Source organism: Echinops telfairi, unplaced genomic scaffold (genome assembly GCF_000313985.2).
Source record: "Echinops telfairi isolate 266 unplaced genomic scaffold, ASM31398v2 ScPeMD7_25;HRSCAF=90, whole genome shotgun sequence".
Taxonomy (NCBI): domain Eukaryota; kingdom Metazoa; phylum Chordata; class Mammalia; order Afrosoricida; family Tenrecidae; genus Echinops; species Echinops telfairi.
The window spans coordinates 15,875,190-15,895,162 of NW_022103922.1; the positions used below are offsets into that span (position 1 = coordinate 15,875,190).

Below are 19,973 nucleotides of genomic sequence, written 5' to 3' on the forward strand. Positions count from 1 at the left end.
AACAAAGGAGAAAAATTATAATCCTGTATTAGATGTAAAACCTATCATGTCATAAGTGCACATCGAGAAGGATCAAACCCAAACCCATTGTCACTGATTCAACTCTGACTCGGCGACCTCATAAGGATGAGGGTTTCCAGCACTGCAGTGCTGCCCTGTGATACATAGCAAAGTCACCTACCCCCTTCCCTTAGTATTTTACCTCCAAGACCCTCACCACCTCTCAGGTTCGTAAAACACAAAGCACCACTCTAATATCAACAGGACCAAGCACCCCAGGGGCCACCCATCCATCCCTGCCCCCCCACCCACCCCAGACCCTCCCCGAAACGCCCACGTACCCTTCCTGACCTGCTGCAAGTTGACATCCTATGCCTGCCAGGTGCCTTTCTGGAGTCCAGTGCAGCAAGGTGGTGGTGACTGCTTGCTGCCGTGGCTGACTGCGACGGCCTGTGGATGCAAAGGGCAGAGAGTGAGGTTTCCAGTGTCTGCCTCCCCGAGGACCACGAGCACAGGAGGCCTGCAATTATTCTGTAGGTCTCACGTCCATCTCTTTACTTACTTTTGAAACCCTATTAACAGAAATCTGCTCAGTCACCTGTTGTTGGACATCCTAAAATACAGCCCTAACAAAATTAATTTACTTCTCTTTTTAATTTCACACACACTCACTCACCAAGAAATGAATTAAACTACTCCAACGGCACGCCAGCCGTTTTTAAAAAAGCACTTTATCTTGTAAATAGTCTTCTAGTTCTTTTCCCTAGGAGTGTTTATATATTCCAGCTCTTAATGGCATAGAGCTTTGTACACTTTATGGTGAATCTTTTCTTCTCAATAATACAGGGTTGCTTTACAGCAGCTGTACGACAGTCTGCTGAATGTTAGGGCCATAACTTGTCATCTATTTCTCCTTGTTGAGGATCAATGTTACTCTCCAACTTTGCTATTACAAACAATACGTTAATGACACCTGCCTAAATTATCTCCTAAGGCTAAATGTTTGAGTTAAAAGATAAGTATTTTGGGAGGAGGCTCTTGGAGGGAAGGATGTGGTTTCTCTGTTTGTTTGTAATAAACTACCTAATTTCCCCTGATTTGTGTCCCCTAAGGTGCTGACGTCTCCATGATGGAGATCATCAGGCTTTCAGAACCTTAGGCCACTTTACTGAGCCAGAGACCCCCACACAAGGACCACAGGAGCAGGCCCACGTGCAGAAGGAAGTGCCCATCAGCTTCGTCTCAGAGTCAGCCTTCTTTGACTTCCTTTTACCTAAACTGCACACGTTCCAGAAAGAGTTAAAGCCATTAGGCTAAGCGGCAAAGGCAAACGCCATTTTCCCCTTAGGGAGCTTCTTTTGTTTCTCTGTTTTTAATTCCAAGAGGTACCATGTCCTCCATCAGGCCATCTGGAGTTGGACTGGGTATGAAGGTAAGTCAGCAAGCATCACTGCTGAGGTCCCAGCTCACTGATGCATGGGTTTTTACAAACCCAGTACGCTTACACAAGTCTCTGTGATCAGTGGATGGCTGCAGTCAGATTCCCTCAATAATACAGTTGTCTCTTTAAAAAAAAAAGAATGGAAAGATCCCATCAAAAGAGCAGCTTCTGAGGGAATCTGGCCAATTAAATTCAAGGTTGAGAGGTCGGCTCAGAGGATCAGGGGGACTGTGGGGAGGAGGGATGCCAAAGGGGTTATCTTGAAATGTCTTCTCAAAAGACACAGAATGATCACCAGGGCTTATGAGAAAGAAGTTTTAAGAAAAATGAAAAACTGCACTGGTGACGGCGATGGATGGCAGTGGGAGCCCAAGGTTCAACTGAGGAAGTACCTAGGAAACAGGCCTCCGGAGAACCCCCGTCTAAAGATGAGGGATGGGGGGAAAGGGGTCACTAAACAGTGCTTGGGTGAGAGGAGTATAGAAGATCAAAGGCACAGATCTGACCTGAATAGTTATCCCTTTGTCAGTAGATTCCCCCCTATGCTGCCAGGTGGACCTGATCTGTTTCAACATTTTCTGTACTTTTGGTTTGTATTGTTGTTTTGTTTTTGTTTGTTCGTGTTAGGGCGTATCTCAGAGGTGTTAGGTCGACGGAGGTCACCGTCTTGAAGCTGTGTTCTGTGCTTTTCCGTTTGTCGGATTTTGAAACCCAGGACTAATGAACCTTGAGGGACAGCAAGTAGAATAGGAGTTTTGGGGTACAGAGGTGAGGGGGGCAGGGGGTTGTAAAAGGGAGATGACATCAAGGAGTCCATGTAGAAAAAGCATGTTTGGAAGCTGATCGCGGTAGCAATCGTACATTATACTTGTCGTGATTGAAATATGGAATGATATATGTATTAAATCCCAACTAATAAAAAAGGGGGGGTAGGTAATTAAAAATATGTAAATAAATGTGAGAAAAAGGCCAGGAAAGTTATGCTGAGCAATGTTTCCCTTCATGAGTGCACCTGCTCATTCTTTGAGGACTATCCTATGAGCATGTCACTGGGGTCGTACCCCATGCACCCACCCACCCCAGCCTTGATCTTGCCCCTTCAGACTCCCTTTTGTTCCCAAATCTCCAGGAATATTGAACAGGGATGCAACTGCAGTCCCTTGGGGATGCTGGAGCCTTCGTTGAGATGTGGCCTAAGTTTAAAGCACGAAATTCTTCAGGGGAAACTAGAGAAATGAAAACACCACCTAGATGACAGGTGTTTCAGGAAAGAGTTCGCTTTGCCGTCTGACCTCTTTTATTTAATGCAGATTTCTATCATTGTGATTCGTAGCATCTTTCAGAGTTCCCGGTACCCTGTCCTATGATATGCACCCATTCCGCAGCCACCTTCTCTTGAGTTACTTGAGTTCCCTAAATGTGAGGCATCAGGTAGGAGAATATCCTGGTTCTTTGGGCAAGGGTTCTAAGAGCTGGGGGCCGTGAGAGGGACACAAAAAAACACCGCAGCTGTGCAGCTCATTGCAAAGTCCTCCTGGCACTATAGGACACAGCAGAACTGCCCCATAGGGTTTCCTAGGCTGCAACCTTCAGGGGAAGCAGGCCACCAGGCCCCTTCTCTTGGTTAAAAAAAGCTGCCTGCTGGTTCGCAGCAGTGCGCTTCACCACTGTGCCACCAGGGGTCCTCAGGAAGCTCGAAGGAAGGCTTTTGTTTGTTTTTTTCCTATCAGAGAAAGCTTTTATTAGGAAAAAAGAGAAAGAACTTGTGTAAACAAGGCAGACAACCCTGTTTATGAGCAGGAAAGAGGAAGAGAAGAGTCAAGGGGCTGTCTACCTTCCGGACCATTCAGTTCCTCTGCAGCAGTGGTTCCCAACCTTCCAAATGCCTGGACCCTTTCATACAGTGCCTCATGTGGTGACCCCCAACCATAACATTACTTCCATTGCTACTTCACCACTGTCATTTTGCTACTGTTATGAGTCATCATGTTAATATCTGAGATGCAGGATGTATTCTCGTTGTTACAAATTGAACATAATTAAAGCACAGTGATTAATCACAAAACAATATGTAATTATATACTGTGAAATATTTGTGTTTTCCAATGGTCTTAGGCGAGCCCTGTGAAAGGGTCATTTGACCCCCCAAAGCAGTCGCGACCCACAGGTTGAGAACCGCTGCCTGACAGGTTGTTTTTTTTAACCAGGCCTGGCAGGCTTGGCCAGAAGATGCATTGCAAAAAAGGACAGCCTCCTCCTCACTGCTGCACTTGAATTGCAGTGTTGGAAAAGAACAACAATACACCCTGGAATGCCAGGCAGACAAAGCTTTTTTGGCACAGCCAAACGCTCCTTAAAAGGCTGCATCCTTCTAAATCCTTTACACTGTACATGATGCTGCAGAAAGTCCACAATGCTACTTAACTTAATACACACAAGAACACAATGTGCATATCCTCTACAAATTCACTCCTTTTCTCTGAACCAAAAACGATTAGTCAGTTGGCTACTGAGTTGGGGGAACTGAGTCCTGGAGACTATTAATGGTTGGGTGTGGGGGGGTCACCAGGCCTTTCGTCTTTCTTCTGAGGCTCCTCTGGGTGGTCTCAAACCTCCAACTTCAGGTCAGCAGATGACAGTAGTAACCATTTGTACAACACCCCAGGTCCTCAAGGATCTGTTGAATCGAGGGGGGGGGGGGTGGAGGGGGGAGAGGGCTCCACTATCAAATGTTATCTGTTAATTTTTTTATATGAATGTTTCCAATACACCAAACTCATTGACAGCGAGTCAATTCCAATTCATAGCACGCCTACAGGCTAAGGTAACCCGTTCCGTTGGGTTTCCAAAACTGTAATAAATCTTTACCAGAGCAGTCAGCCTCAACCTTCTCCCTCAGAGCAGCTGGTGAGTTTGAACTGCCAACCTCAGGTTTAGCAGCCACTGTCCCCACTCAACCCCGTCACACCAAGGGCACTTTTTCAAACTCACAGAGATGCTACAACAAAGAAAGCACCCACGTACATCAGGAATCTGCTTGTTTTGTATAGTGTGAGGTGGGAAGCTAAATTTAATTTTTCCTACACAGATAGACCATTCATCCAAATACCCCTGAGTGACAAGCCCTTATAGGGTTCTCAAACTCAGTGGAACGGCAGTGGGTGGCTTCTTTGGGAAAAGACCAAAGGCAGACTGCAAGCCCTTTCAACGCCGTTGTGGAGCACTGACTAAGGCCACCCAGGAGTACGTAGTTCTCTCGGGGACACGCCTTCACTGCCGTGGGTGGCACAGAGGGTGAAGTGCTCAACCACTGGCTGCAAGGCTGGGCCGCTGGGGCCTCGGTGGCAGGTCTGCTGCGCAGAGAGGTTCCGCTCTGCACACGTGGCTGGGGCTGTGTCAGCACCCACGGGGTGGATGGTAACGGACAACACCCGACAGGACTGACGGAGGGCCCTACACCGTGTGGTTAGTTACATGCTCACTTGTGAAACTTTGTTCGGTAGGTGTCAGATAATGACTGTCTGCTGACACTATTTTGTTACGTGAAAAACGTCAGACGTGAAAGACCACGTCTTCTATGATTCCACTGGTAGGACACGTCCCCAAACAGGGTCATCCACACAGACAGGAGCGGGTGGTCCCTGGGTGTCACTAGCCCTTTGAGCATTGGGTCATTGGTTTGAACCCACCCTGGGACACCACAGGAGACCTGGCGGTCTGATCCCCTAAAGTTCACCAAGGAAATAAATCCCTTCGCCACCGAGGAGTTTCCGGTTCTTAGGCACCCCTGCAGACGGCCACACCTTACTCCTGCCGATGTTCTCGGGTACCCGCCGCGTGTTTAACCACTGTGCCACCAGGGACCATTCTGGGAAGATGAGTGCCAAGAACCCCCTATGGCAAGGTGCCACACTGGCACACATGGCTGGCCCGAGTTGGAACTGACGAGGGCAGTGCATGTGCTCTGTGTGTTGAAGACGGAAGTGGGGAGCAGGGCGCCGGAGAAAGAAGGCACAGGAAGGTAAGCCCCGCAGAGCTTACATGTTCACTGGACTGAGCGATTTAGTCATAGTGGGGCGCGTGCACACACACCATGCACCGAGTCTCCCCAGTAGGGCTGGCATTTGAACAGATGATGATGTCATCTCTGGTTGGCAACTGACCCGTTTCTTCCCTCCCCAGGAGGGTGGAGCTACCGTGCCAGGTGAGAGCTGTAAAGGATCGACTTTCAGGTTTGCCCAGACTTCCTTCAGACCCCGCCTGCCAAGAAGACGGAGGGCCAGGCTGACAGGGGCTCTCACAAAACGAAGGAGAGAAGAAACTGCTTCAACAGATGCTGGTGCCTGGGCCCCCGCCGCCGCAGCCTGCTGCTGGCTGTCTGGGAAACAAAGCAGACTCAGAGGCTCTCAAGTGCCCTCTGCAGCCAGAGCATGCGGCCCGAGGAGGCAATGTCCACAGCGGCCGGCGGTGGGATGTGAGGATGGCCAGAGACGGCCAGCTCCTGCTGCGTGCTGCTGGTCCCCAGGCCTGCCTGCTCTGCTGGAAGGCACTCAGGTCAAACAAAAACCTTCCACCTCCTCCATGAATGATCCTCCCTACCACCCCTCCCAGATTTAGGAGGACACAAGGCCGAACACTTGGGCCCCCACCCCAGGGCACCTCACACTGGAGAGCAGGGTGACTCCGGACACGTCTGTCACCTTGGTGGGCCTCTTGGGGTCCTCCTGTGCAGACACGGGGTCGGGAGGAGGGGCCGATAGGGGCAGATAACAAGGGCGTGTGAAGAAAGAGTGCCCTCAGTTTCATAAAGTCACTGCAGAAACTGAGCCACCACATAAAGGTGAGAGAATGTTCGCAAGGCCAGTGCTATGACAAGAGGTGAGCCGCTCAGCCCAGGACCCGCCCTGGGACGGACCATTACACTCCGGCTTCGCGGCAGCTCTGCTTGGCATTTCGGGAAGTCCCTGGACAGAGGCCACACGAGCAGCCCCTGGCTGGTTTCATTAAGCTCAATGTATGAAGCAGATGCTGGTTTGCAATGTCACGCTGTTTGGGGTCAACTTGTGTGTGTTTCTTTGTCTTTCTTTCTTTCTTCCCCTCAAACCCCAAGTTCACCTGGAGCAATAGAGTCCACAAGACAATGTTCCACACACTCAACTTCAGCAAGTCATGGCAAGGGTCTTAAAAACTACGAGCAACCTTCTAAGGTACAACTGTGGGTCTCTGCCCATTGTGAGCAAAGCAGAGAGAGGAAAATCAAAGAGACCATCTTCCATGTGTGTGTGTGTGTGTGTGTGTGTGTGTGTGTGTCCGTGTCCTGAGAAACATGTTGGACCAGGACAGTCCTGTGATAATTGGAGACCCTTCTCCAGACTAACATGAAGACAGTCACCAAGACTTGATTCTGCTAACTCAACCAGGCAAGAAATGACCTGACAGTTTTGTTTTCCCCACATTCCCTAACTTACCCAGAAAGACGTAGGTGCTCAGTTGAAGAGAGCCCAACAGGACATGAGTTTCGTATGAATTCCCCTCGTGGTTTCCTTTGCTATTTCATCAGCCCACAGGTGTAGTAGTTCTTTTGTGATCATTCAGGCGGTATGAGTGGTTTCTTTTAAAGTATACTATATACTATGGAATATCTCATTTCAAGGCTCTGCAGGGGATAACTGTAGAAAGCTAGGAAGAATGGGGCCAAGACTCGAATTTCTCTCGCAGGTTCGGGCAGTAGTCATTATCTGCTTAGCAAGTGGGGTGGGGGCAGAACTTGAGCCTTTCCATAGCCCAGTAAACTAGGCCCAATAGAAACCATTTCTTTGCCACTGCCCCTCCCTTAATAATTAGCTTAGTTTAAAACACACACACACACACACACAACCTTTTTCAAGCAGTAGCATCCCTGTATAGCAAATTCATTCCCCGTACCTGACTGATACCAAAAGTCATGAAAACAGCCACAAATTGAGGGACAAAATAAAATGAACCTTCGGGTCTTAATGTACTAGAATGTGTGTGGTTTGTCTTTTCTACCAGTAGATAGTGGTGGGAATGGCCTTGTCTGTACTGGCACAGAAGATATTTGTTAAAGTTAAAGTTTACGTTCTTCTCCACGAAGAGATGAAAGTGAAGAAATGAAGACATGGCAACAAGCTGTTCTTACCTCCCTCACTGCCTGGTTCCGTAGACACCAAATGGCACGTAAAAACTGCTGTGTTCAAAAGTGTGCTTACAAGTCACTGGATTCAAATCAGAAAAATAAGGGGGAAAAGTCACCAATGCTGATTCATAGTAACCCTGCAGGACAGGGAAGGGCTGCCCCTGTGAGTTTCCAAGATTAATCTCCACAGGAGCAGAAAGCCCCGTCTTTCTCCCTTGAAACGTCTGGAGTTTTCAACCTGGTGCCCTTGAAGTTAGCAGCCCAAAGGATAACCACGGTGCCACCAGGGCTCTATACAGGTATACACAGAAATATCTTCTGTGCCAGTCTCTTTAACATTGACTTTGTCGGTTGCTCTTCACTTACAGAGGAGCAGAACGAGGTTCACAAAAGGTTCAGTCAAACGACAAAGTCCTGCAGGGTTTACTAAGGAAGTTGACAGGTTGTGATGCATGTGAGAAAATATCAAACACATATATTAAATCATGTATTTCACAAACACAATCACAGGTCCCCAAATTTATTTGGCATACCACTCCCTTTCAGGGGGGAAAAAATCTGCTCGGCACCCTCTTGGCAATTAAAAACTTTTCTACTATAGCCCATCGTCCAAGATAAAGTATAGGCATCTGCTTTTGTAATTTCCTGGATCATTCCGGGGGGTGGGGGTGGGGGGCTGTACTGCCCACTCTGGGAAAACCACAACATTAGATAATATAAACTCAACCAAACCAGACTCACTGTTATCCAGTCTCGATCCTATAGGACTGGGTAGACCTACCTCGACGGGTTTCCTAGAGCTCTTTATGGGAGTAGAAAGCCTTGTCTTTCTCCTGAGGAGCAGCTAGTGGTTTCAAACTGCTGCTCTTGCAGGCAGCAACCCAATGCGTAACCCCTATGCCAACAGGGCTCCTCACATTTGCATGCGTCTGTATTTGCCAGAAAAGAGATTCTACTCCTAGAACTGAAAAAGGACTGCAATTACAATGAAGTAATTAGGCAACTGGTCTTTGAATGCCATGCTCATTTGCTTAAAATCCCCTCTCCCTAAGGGTAGATGTAATCTCATGTTCAGAATTATATCCCCCAGACCTGGCATGAGCCTTGGGACAAATGCAAACATTTCCTGACCAAGTAAAACACAGGAGTGACTGAACACCCTTTGTATTATACTCAAGGTAAGTCAGAGTTTTCTAACTTTTTTTTAGGAATTTTTCCCCACTAAATTCAAAGTTGCTGCATCTAGGTATGATGATACTTTTAAAAATAAAAGCAACAGATAGATGTTTGATCTCCGGGTGGTGGAGAAAGCTTTTTTAAAATCCCTGACTTATTTTACACTCGGGAAACCAACCATCATCCTGGAACCCAGGAAAGCTTGCCCAATTTAAGTCAGCCTGATCAAGTACACCCTGCCTCGACAAAAAGGGCCGCTCGGAGTGGGAGCACACCAACCTTTGGAACTCTCTTTGGCGAACGCAGCTTTCAGCTGAAGGAAGAATGAGATCGGCAACCCAGTGGCATCAGTGCACTGAAGGCTAAGGCTTTGACTTGACAGACAAGCAGGGACACCTGTGGGGAGCAGGCACCCAGCAGAAGACACACTAAGTAAAGGGGAAACTATGGCTCCACAAAAGGCTTTCCATAAAGGGTGAAGAGACAAGCTCCTGACTGGGGGAAATCGCCTCAGAAACGACCTGCCCTACAAGAATCTAATAACCAGAATATCTCTAAAATTCCAGTCACCTGACAACAAAGAGAGGGCAGCTCAATCCGGTGATAAAATGGGCCGAGGACTTGAACAGAGAGGCATGTCACCAATGAGGATGTTCACGTGCTGGCAGACACACGCGAAGCTGCTCAGCATCCGTGGCTATCAGAGATTGGAAATTGAAACCTGAATCAGAGACCATGTACTCCCCCAGGAGTAAAAAAAATTTAAAGGAAAATAACAATGTTGATGAGGATGTGGAGAAATTGGAACCCAGACCCACTGCTGAAAACTACAGCCACTGTGAAAAAGCAGTATGGCAGTTCCTAAAATCACTAAACCCAGAACTATCAGAAGCACCCTGGTTTTGCTGTGAACTGCTATCCACTGGTTGTCGGTTCAAACCTACCAGCTGCTCCTCAGGAGAAAAGGGAAGCTATCCTGTCCTGTCAAGATTGACAGCCTTATTGTCCCATGTAGGGTCGCAATGAGTCAGGATCTACATGCTACCAGTGGGACCATATGACTAGGTATACACTCACACGGGTTGAAAGAGAGACTCGGCAACAGAGACGTGGTACTGACACTAGCCACAAGGCTAAAGGGAACAACCTAGACATCCAACAGCGGTGACGGAACCAAACGTGTGGATCTGTATGTGTACGTGCACATTCCATACAATGGAGTCCTACTCGGAGGGAGAAACGACACCTGGAGACTTGAGACAATATGGGTGGAGCTTGAATACACGGTGCTGGGTGCAATAAGCCAATTGCAAAAGGCCTACTATTGTATGACCTCGCTTATATAATGACAGGGAAGGGCAGATGGACCGCCACCGAAGTTTATTAGTGGTCAGCAAGGAAAGAGGGGAGGACTGCGAGTGGCAGGAAAGTCACACTTAGGAAGGGTGGGGCTGCATAGCCAGTTACTGTCACTGCCGTCAATACGTTGTACGTGTATCATAAAAAAGTTAAATTGTCAAAAAAAGGGGAAAAACTACAGGGAGGGGGGGTGTTATGCTAGGTCTTTGGAAAGACCCCTGTCTTTCCAAAATGTTCAGAGTGGATTCAATAAAAATCCAGCGAGGGCACAATTCTAGCCTCTAATGAAGCCCGAGGAGGGAAAGTGGGGCAAAGTGCCTAAGGGCAGACGTTGAGACTTCAGGGTCTGCGTCAGGCAGAAAATGGCCCCATCGCAAACGCACAATTAGGAAAGGGTGGTGACGCCCAGGTCACTGTGCGCCCGTGCACTGTCATCCTCTGCCACAAAGAGACCTGATGAGCCCAGCCCGCCCGTCAGGAGGTGAAGGTCGATGCTGTCAACAACCTGCATCTCTGAGCATGCCTCCTGACGCAATCCGCAAGGTTTTAATGCCCCTGGCAAAACAATGGACCCTATTAGGAAGCCGGCAGAGGATCTGGACAGACCCAGCAAGTACCAAGTGAGCCAACGTGATCCTGCCATTGTTCTGCAGCGGAGCCCCCGCCTCCCCACACACCTGGCAGCGCGGCAGAGCAGCTGTGGCGGCATGGCATCAGGGAGGACCAGGACCTCCTCCAGCAGCACGGGATGCTGTTTTCTGCGAGTTCTGCCCTTAGGAAGTTAAACAAACCCAGAAGGGAGGGAGGGCTCAGACTTCCTAGCTAGCCTGAAATGAAGCCTTTGAGGAAGACAGCAAAAACTGCAGGTCCCCGATGAAAATGTTTTCTGATTTTTAAAATCAACCTAGCTTTTGCCTTCTGTTAAATCTTCACAGGTTTCAAGAGAACACGATAATCCGACCCAGGAGAACCGCTACATAAATCCCACATACTCACAGATTCAAAGCGGCTGTTAACTTTGGAGGAACAGACACGGTCCTGCTGTGAAGAGGTCGTTCCCTCTATTCTACCGGCTTTTTTTTAAGCCAACAAAAAAGACGAAAAGCCAACAAAATGCTCAATGTCTGCTTTGTTTCTTGGTGCCAGCGAGGCTCCCGGCCATCAGGCAGGCATAAGCCATGAAGTTCCCGAGGCAGCTGACAGCACCCCAGAGCTTCCCCGATTCCAGTCTGAGACCTGTCACTTAAAGTGGCAGCTACCCAGGCTGCTAGTGCTGCGGAGACCTGCAGGAGGAAGGGATGCCGGGAGATTTTCCTCCCATCTCTGCTGCAGTCTCAGGCTAATCCATCACTGCTTCATTATGCTAGGGAAGCGGGCAAGTAGAAAACAAATCACCTGGATTTACAAAAACTCCTGGGTCTGGGAATGATCTCTTCATTTACCCCAGCGATTCTAATGAGCTACATTTGTGTTGAGGAAGATTTAAGAGCAGACTGGCATTCCCAGGTTAGACTTGGATTGCACACCCCATAGACCTTTTCAAAACCCTAAAAAGAGAACAGCCATTTCCCTGATGGATTAAATGCAGGAAATGAAATTACCAAAGTGAATCAAACACAAAAGGTATGACAATCTAGTCAGGCAGTTCCAAGGGAACTTTAAAAAGAGTTACTAGAAAAATAATATTTCAACTGACTTTAATGAAACTGAATGTGTGCATATGTAAATATACATATATATATATATAGATAGATAGATATATACATGTTTGGAGCCCTGGTGGTGCTGTAATGGTAAGCATTACCATTAGGTAATGCTGACTTTAAGGTCAGTGGTTCAAAACCAGCAGCTGCTTCTCCAACAAAGAAAGATGAGACTACCTGCAGCCAACGAGATTCCCAGCAGGGTTTTCCAAAACGAACAACACTGAGGAGTGAGGGAAGCAGATACCTAGACTTTATCCTGAATAATGGGCTATAGTATAGAAGTTTGTACTGGCCAGGAAAGTGCTGAGTAATTTTTTCTTTTTAAAATCATTTTATTGGGGGCTCGTATAACTCTTATCATAATCCATACATACATCCATTGTGTCAAGCACATTTGTACATTTGTTGCCATCATCATTCTCAAAACATTCTTTTTTTTTTTTTAAGGAGGTGGTAGGCCCTTGGAAATCCTATGGGGAGTCCATACGTGTGTATGTATGTACACAGAGATACACACGCAAATGGGGCAGCAGACCTTGGAAGCCCTATATAGGGTATCTTTGACTTGAGTGCAATAGTTTTGTTCTTATTTAATATACATTTAATAAAATAAATTTAATATAGAATATAAGCATAATAGAGAATATAGGTAACTACTTTTATACAGGAGCCCTGAGGGTGCAGGGAGTTATACATTGGGCTGTTAACTCCAGAGTCTGCAGTTCAAACCTACCTACTGCTCCACAGGATAACGAGGAGGCGTTCTGGTCCTATAAAGATTTACATCCTAGGTAACCCCAAAGGCCCGTTGTGCTCTGTCCTAAGGGTTGCTGTGAGCCAGACGGAAGTGCTCCTGGAGGTCAAGATGGTCAGCGGCTAGTAAACTTTCTGGACTTACCTGAAGTCTGTACACACTAAAACTGGCCTGTTTTTATTGTGGGGCTCTTTTTTTTTTCTGATTATAAAACTATCAAGGATTATATTCTGATATTTCTTGATTATAAAATTGCAAATTCCTTAGAGAGAGCTGGAAAGGCAATGAAAAAATAAAGCCAGCCACAACGTTATAATGCAGAAATAACCACTGTTAATTTGGGAGAATATTTATAGTTGTGTGTGTGTGTGTGTGTCTGCGCGCTAGTTTTGAAACTAGCTAAAATGCTACAAAAGCATTGAAGTCAGTGTCAATGTTACCTTCCACCCTTTTGTAACCACTCGGGCAGGTGTTGAGATCTCACCAGGAAGAAACTGGAGCGCCACACTGTTTCAGTAGCATCCTCTGTGGCTACACAGCATGATGACGATCTTTCCATAAGGGCAACCTACTGTTGCACCAGTTGCTGCTGATTCGAAGCTGACTCCTCGTGACCCCTGTGGGTTCGAGGAGGACTGTGCTCCACGGGGCTTTTGGTGGCTGATATTTTGAAGAGCAGATCACCAGACTTTTCTTCCAAACTCCCTGTTAGCCACCCAAATTTCTAAAAGTACTCAGGGATTTAGCATGTGAAATGGCAGTCAGTTGGCACACACGTGTGTGTGTGTGTGTGTGTGTGTGTGTGTGTGTGTGTGTGTGTGTGTGTGTGTGTGTGTGTATTCTGTGCTGGGTGGATGGAACAATGGCAACACAACAGTGAGCAGAGCACCCGTGGTCTCAGGTCCAGTCCAATAGGAAAGCCAGATAATCGCTTAATGAGAGCCAACGTGCGACCCAGGAAAAAGCAATCATGCTCTGGAAGGCCTAGGACACCTGGCCTCGTCAAGGGCGGGCTTCCTAAGGAATGGAGAGGGCGGCAAGGCCAAGGGCAAAATAACTAGCACAGTGCACGCAACACCTATATAAAGTTTACCCAATGTGTATAAGGGGGCTTCCAAAAGTTCAAAAAAAATTCCACTGCCTTTCCATTCCATTATCCCATGAGTTTTTTGAAGCCCCCCTGTATTTTCTTTTTCCTTATACTAAAGGGAACATTATGTCCAGCAATGTGGAAGAGGGCAGTTCATTTAGCTTGTAAGGATGGGTGCATTTAATTAATGCATTAACTAGAACACAGCCTCAGAGGAATTATAAAAGGTAGGCCACTCAGCAAGCTCCAACCTAAAAATAATCTAAAGCTAAAAATAAGGCACCTTTGAGAATGTGGGAATATGACAATTTGACAAAAATTCTTCACATGAACATTTTGATGCAATCTAAGAGGCATCACCAAACATCCACATAACTGATGTAGCTCCTTCAGTGTTACCATACTTGTGCAAACGTGAGCGGCACATACCGGATTCTTTTCTAGTATGGAAGGGGAGACCAGAACACCAGCATCACCATGGGGAAACCTGATCCGCACTACCCCAGCCAAGTGATCAAGGTCAACACCAACAATGAGCACTCATGTTGAGGGTTGTGTCCCTGATATGATGTAATAACACTAGCACCTCCCCTCTGTGGGTGTCCTCCTCAAAACCCATAAAGTTAAAATGCCATTTTTCAGTACATCACATCAGGATACATGCTCGCCATGAGAAAAACGCCAAACCCATGACAATAGCAGAACATTCTATGAAACGCCTGTCAAAGTCCACAATGGATGGATGTGTGGATTGTGATAAGAGCCCTCAATAAAATGATTAAAACAAACAAAAAAGAAAAACTGTCAAGGTCATGAAACAAAAGTAGGCTGTGAAATGGTCACAGTGAGAAGAACCCAAGGACACGCTAGGGAGTACCCCAAAATTCTGGAATCCCCACCCCTATGTATTTAATTTTTTTTTAACCAAACCTCCTTATCACCATCAAGGTACTTTCCATTACACTTAGTACATTGATCAAAACTACGATCCCAGTTTTGAAAACATTTTTCAAACTCATCTGCTTGGATGACTGACAACACCTGCCTCATTTGTTTCTTCACCTCGTCTATCTTCAAATCACTGTCCTTTCATGTCCCTCTTCATTCGAGGAAACAAAACGAAGTCGTACAGAGCAAGGTCAAGTGAGTAAGGTGCCTGGGCCAAGAGAGGCATGCTGGTTTTTGCCCCAAACTGGTGCACTGAGATGGCTGCGTGAGCAGGTACACAGTCATGGTTGCAAAACCAGTCCTCTGTCTCCCACATATCAGGCCTTTTTTGTTGCACACTGTTATGCAATTTTTTCAGAACCTCTAAATAGAAAGCTTGATTAACAGTCTGACCTGGTGGAACAAACTCCAAATGCACTATCCCCCTCACATCAAAAAAACAAATGAGCATCATCTTGATCTTTGATTTCATTTGATGAACTTTTTTTGAGTGAGGCGACAATGGAGTCTTCCACTGGCTTGACTGATGTGTGCTTTTGGGGTTGTAAGAATAGCACCATGTCTCATCACCAGTAATGACCGTGGGGGGGAAAGTCTGAGTAGCTTCAGGGCTGTTCTTTCAAAGAACAGCATGTTTGTTTTTTTCTTTCTATTTTTACTGGTCAGTCAGAACCTGGGGCACAAACTTCAAAGTGATCCTTCTCATTCCCAAATCTTCCATTAAAATTCACTGCACTGAGATCCAAGACAGTCCAGATAATTTCCCTGTCTCTTTAATGGTCCATCATTGCTCTCTAAACTTGACAAGTGCATGAATTTTGTTGACATTTTCATCGGTTTAGGAAGTTGACAGACATCTAAAACGAGGCTCGCCAATTGACTTTTCACCTTTTTTGAAATGATAAAACCACTTATATACTTGAGATTTCCCTATAGCGCTGTCCTTGTCATCTCTGTTCAACATCACAACCGTTTCTACAGCATTTTTCCCAAGCAGGAAACAAAATTTCACAGCCGCATGCTGTTTCTTAAATCAACCATCACAATACACGAGGTTTGAGTGGAACTCCTTTTAGGAAAAAGTTTGCTGTGACCAGAGAGAACTTTCCCAGTTGATGCCACTGGGTGCACTCACTCACAGCAAGTTGCTCAATGCTCACCTATCAGGAAAATGGTGTATACTACAAAAGCTCCAACCAGCGGAGCTTTTTCCATGTTTTGGGGGGTGGGGGTACCCTCTCATATGTGAACTAAATGAGTATGATGTCCCAGAATCCAAAAAGGATACTAAGTAAAAACTAAGGAAATCTAAACAGAGTGTGGGTTCTGAGCTCAGTGCCATTAAGTGGATTCTTACTCACAGCAACCCTGCGGGGAGAGGAGACCTGCTCCCTGGGGCTTCTGAGGCTGTACATCTTTACAGACGCACACTGACTCACCTTTCTCCCATGGGCTAGCAGGTGGATTAGAACTACTGACCTTTCAGTTAGCAGCTCAGACACTTAATGAACTGCACCACCAGTGCTCCTTGTATGCACTTTAGACAGTGACAATGTATTAACGCTGGCCCATTCATTGTAACAAACGCAACAGACTAATAAAATGTTAATAAGGAAAAATGTGTCAGGGATAGGAACTCTACTGTTTGCTCAACTTTTCTACAAATCTAAAACTATTCTAAAAAGATAGTTCTGTTTTTAATCTCTTTTCCCAAATAAAAGTAACTTTGTTTCTTCTAATCATTAATAAAATACATTTAAAATTTTTACCAATGTGAAGCTATGAAAGGGACTTGAGGAAAATTATAAATTTCCTGTGATTCTACCACATGGCTGTAAGTCAATCCCACACACACACACACACAGTGTGTGTGTGTGTGTGTGTGTGTGTGTGTGTGTGTGCATGCGTCGGACACATGCATACAAGCAGGCTTCAGATCGTTTGATGGAAAATCCCGTTCTCTTTTTCCACAAGCTTTCTGAAGGCCTCTTCCTATGCCAGGTTGTCTGCGCCACAGCAACCATTAACAACAAAGATCGCCAGGCCCTACTCCCTGGACCCTGTGAATGCTGCCTTACATGACCAAGGAGATTTTACAGATGTGATTACATTACAGGTAAAGGTCTTGAGAGGGGGCGATCATTCCAGGTGGTCTGAGTGGACTCTAAATGCACCCATGTGTGTCTCCCTAGGCGAGGCAGACTAAACAAGAAGGCTGAGGTGTGAGACCACGGAGGCAGAGAAATCTGAGGATGCTCTGTTGGATTTTGCAGTCAGAGGGAAGCGACATGAGCCAAGGAATCCAGTTCAGGAGGCTAGGGAAATGCAAGGAAATGGATTCACCCCTGGAGCTGCCCAGGGGAACACAGTAATGCCTTCAAATGGGCCCAGTGAGACCCATTTCAGACTTCTGACGCCAGAACTGAGAGAGAATGATTCTGTGTGGGTTTAAGCCCCAGAGTGTGGTGACCTATCAGAGCGGCCACAGGAACCTTATGCGGCAGCCTTACAAGCCTACCTGTCTCTCTCCAGGCCTCTTCCCCACTTGTTCCAAAGTTCTTCTCTTTCTGGAACTGTTTCTGGTGCTAACCCTCCTTCAAATGTGCTCATCTCCCCTCCCTCTCCTCAGTTAAGTCTTTTATAACTGGGCTTATAAATAGGGCTCAAAACCATCACTCTTTTTTTACTCTCGCTTAAAACACATTTCTGGGCCTAAAGGATATGAAATTATTTGCCTGGATTTGCTTTTAGTATTTAAACAAGATCCCCCACTGTTTATGGTCAGGCAACATGCGTGGCCACATGTTGGCATACCTATGTCCCTCCGCCCTGCAGCCCCAGGGCCGGACATCAATGGAGACACTCAGCCTGACCGTGAGCAGCCAAGGAGAGGAGGCTGCCTGGAGACTGTTCCACACCCCATGTGGCACGTCTGCCACCCCAGCCTAGCTCAACACCTGGTGGGGGAACACGGACAACCCCTTTTTTTTTAGCTTGGGACTGTCAATTAACCCGTAAAATTGGCATTAAAAAATAAATAAAAGCAAGCAAGAGTCATGCCAGGCAGGTATGCTCAAATGACCCCTGGTCTGACAGGGAGGGGCGTCAGCTGTCGAGAAATTATCTGGGCTGGGAGTTATAATGATTTCTTACATAGCTGTAACGCTTAACACGATGTTCTCTTTTTTATTCTTTATAAAGTGCTTTTACATCTTGAGGCGAGGCGGCATACAAATAGCTATCTGTATCATATTCTTTGCATTGTAGGAGGATAGTCATTTTCCAAAAATAGCCATGCTTCTTGTCATAACATTATGCAGTAACTGGCACCTTGGCACCCCGCTAGTGAACTGTGTTACACTTTGGGGTGCTAACTGGTTCAAACCCACCAGCCACTCGCAGGAGAAAAATAAGGCTCTCTGCTCCCAGAAAGATTGACAGCCTCAGAAACCCAGAAGGGCAGCTCTACTCTGTCCCACAGAGTCACCAGGAGGCAGAATCAACTCAATGGTAGGGCGTGGTTTCTTTGACTGGTGTTTATATCTTACTTTAAATTTACCTTATACTCCGCAGTTTTAAAAATTGCTTTTACATAAATTATTTCATAGGCCAGAGATATATATATACTACAAACATTGTTTTTCCTTATACGGAATTGTCCAAATAAGAATCTTTATACTGCACTATTTTAGTGACTTAAGTTCTGCTGAAAATACAGGCCTCACCTATGCAAGCTTAACAGGCTTAGGATGGCAAACGATAACCAACCCATGAGTATTTTTGGTAGAAGATTCAAAAGAAAAGATTATTTTAAAAATGAAAATAAATCCAATCCTGCTTCTGGTTACTATTTGTAACCTAACCACCATGAAAACATGTACTAACTAGATATTTCCCAACAATCAATCACTGATTTTTACTCTTAATTAACTTCAAAACAAGCCAAATGATTACATCACCATTAATTGATCTAACTTCATGGAGGGGGTGAGGGCAGAGAGGCAGCCCCACAGGCCTTCCTCGGTCTAATCTACATTCCAATCTCCAAAGAGAGACGTGAGGGAGGAAAAAGCTCCAAAGAAACGTTATACTACAAAATATTTTTACTCCCATTTGAAGCGTCTCCTCCCATGGCTACAGTCTGCTGCCTGCTTTAATGGTAATGCTGCAGGTAGATTCACGGCAGGTCTTGTGCACAAACACATGCTGCCGCCCCCCCCCTCCCCCCCACTGCCTCGGGGCCTGGCGCACACACACAATTTTCTAAGGAAGGATAAATCCACAACTTTAATAAGCTGCCAAAGTGTGTACAAGACCACTGCTGAGAATGTATTACGCACACATCTGTTCTAACCATCTTTAAACATGAATCTGACCTCTGTCTGGCACAACTTCTCTAAACTACCACCAAAAGGAAAGTCTTGACTAGCGGTAACCAGCACCCAGCCAGCTCACCCAGCTAATGAGAACCATTGGGGTGCTTATGAGCAGGAGGAAGATGGAAACTCTCACCAGCCTGCTCCAGCCATCTCGGGCAACCTAGTGGCCCCTCAGCCTCTGCACCCCGCCCTCTGGCCACACTGTCCCCAGGGCTGTTGGGCAGTACCTGGGGCTGCTGCGCCTGCTCTGCTCCTGCGGGATGGGAAGTGGCAGACTCCCACCTCGTCCCCAGCTGCCATCCCACCCACCCCTCCCAACCGGAAGGCAGGAACTTCAAAAACACCGTGCTTACTAGTCCTTGAGGGGTGCAAACAGCTGCTAACCGGGAGGTTGGCAGTTCAAATCCACCCACAGGCCCTCTGAAAACGTACTTCAAAAATACCAGGCACTGAAAAGCCTGTGTGGGGCCTAGTTCTAGTCTAGCAAACACTCTGAGAGGTGGAGCCGACTCCCCAGGAACTGGTACCTGCCCCGTTTCTTTCAGAGACGAGAGCAGCCTTATCCACAACTGTACTGTGTTCAGAGCAAACTGCTGTGGATAGTGGGGCAGTTACCATTTTCAGTCCCTTCCTACGGAATTACCCCCCTTGTAAAGATCCCACAGAATTCATAAACGGCTTATGTTTAGGAAGGACGTGTTCAATGTACCATTATTTTAACAAGTGGGCCAAAGGGGGAGGGGGGCGCAGTAGGCCAGGTACTCTTGTTATTTTCCTTCTGGTCTAAGGTGACCAGACATCCACTTGTGGCGGGACAGTCCCGATTTTTAACAATTTTTCCCATGTCCTATGGCATTTTTTAAAAAATCCCGATTTTGGGAAAGAATGCACGACAAGCTAGGGTATACGGTTTTCGGCTGCCATGTGGCTATTTCGCCAGGATATGAGTTTTATCAATGGTGT

The 19,973-nt window shown here is 46.5% G+C and overlaps 1 protein-coding gene across 2 annotated transcripts in view; it reads right to left on the reverse strand.

Annotated features, from left to right (window-relative positions):
• TTC39B (tetratricopeptide repeat domain 39B) overlaps positions 1-19,973 on the reverse strand; it is a 102,705-nt gene that overhangs the window by 41,907 nt on the left and 40,825 nt on the right. Inside the window, exons 1-2 of one of the 2 annotated variants that reach the window (XM_045289221.1) lie at positions 11,130-11,350; positions 352-450 (exon numbers count right to left, since the gene is read on the reverse strand). In XM_045289221.1, coding sequence (XP_045145156.1) covers positions 352-368 — 17 coding nt within the window. In that variant the 5' untranslated portion in view covers positions 369-450; positions 11,130-11,350. Of the gene's footprint in view, positions 1-351; positions 451-11,129; positions 11,351-19,973 lie in introns of those variants that run through there. The other variant, XM_045289219.1, reaches the window with a different exon arrangement.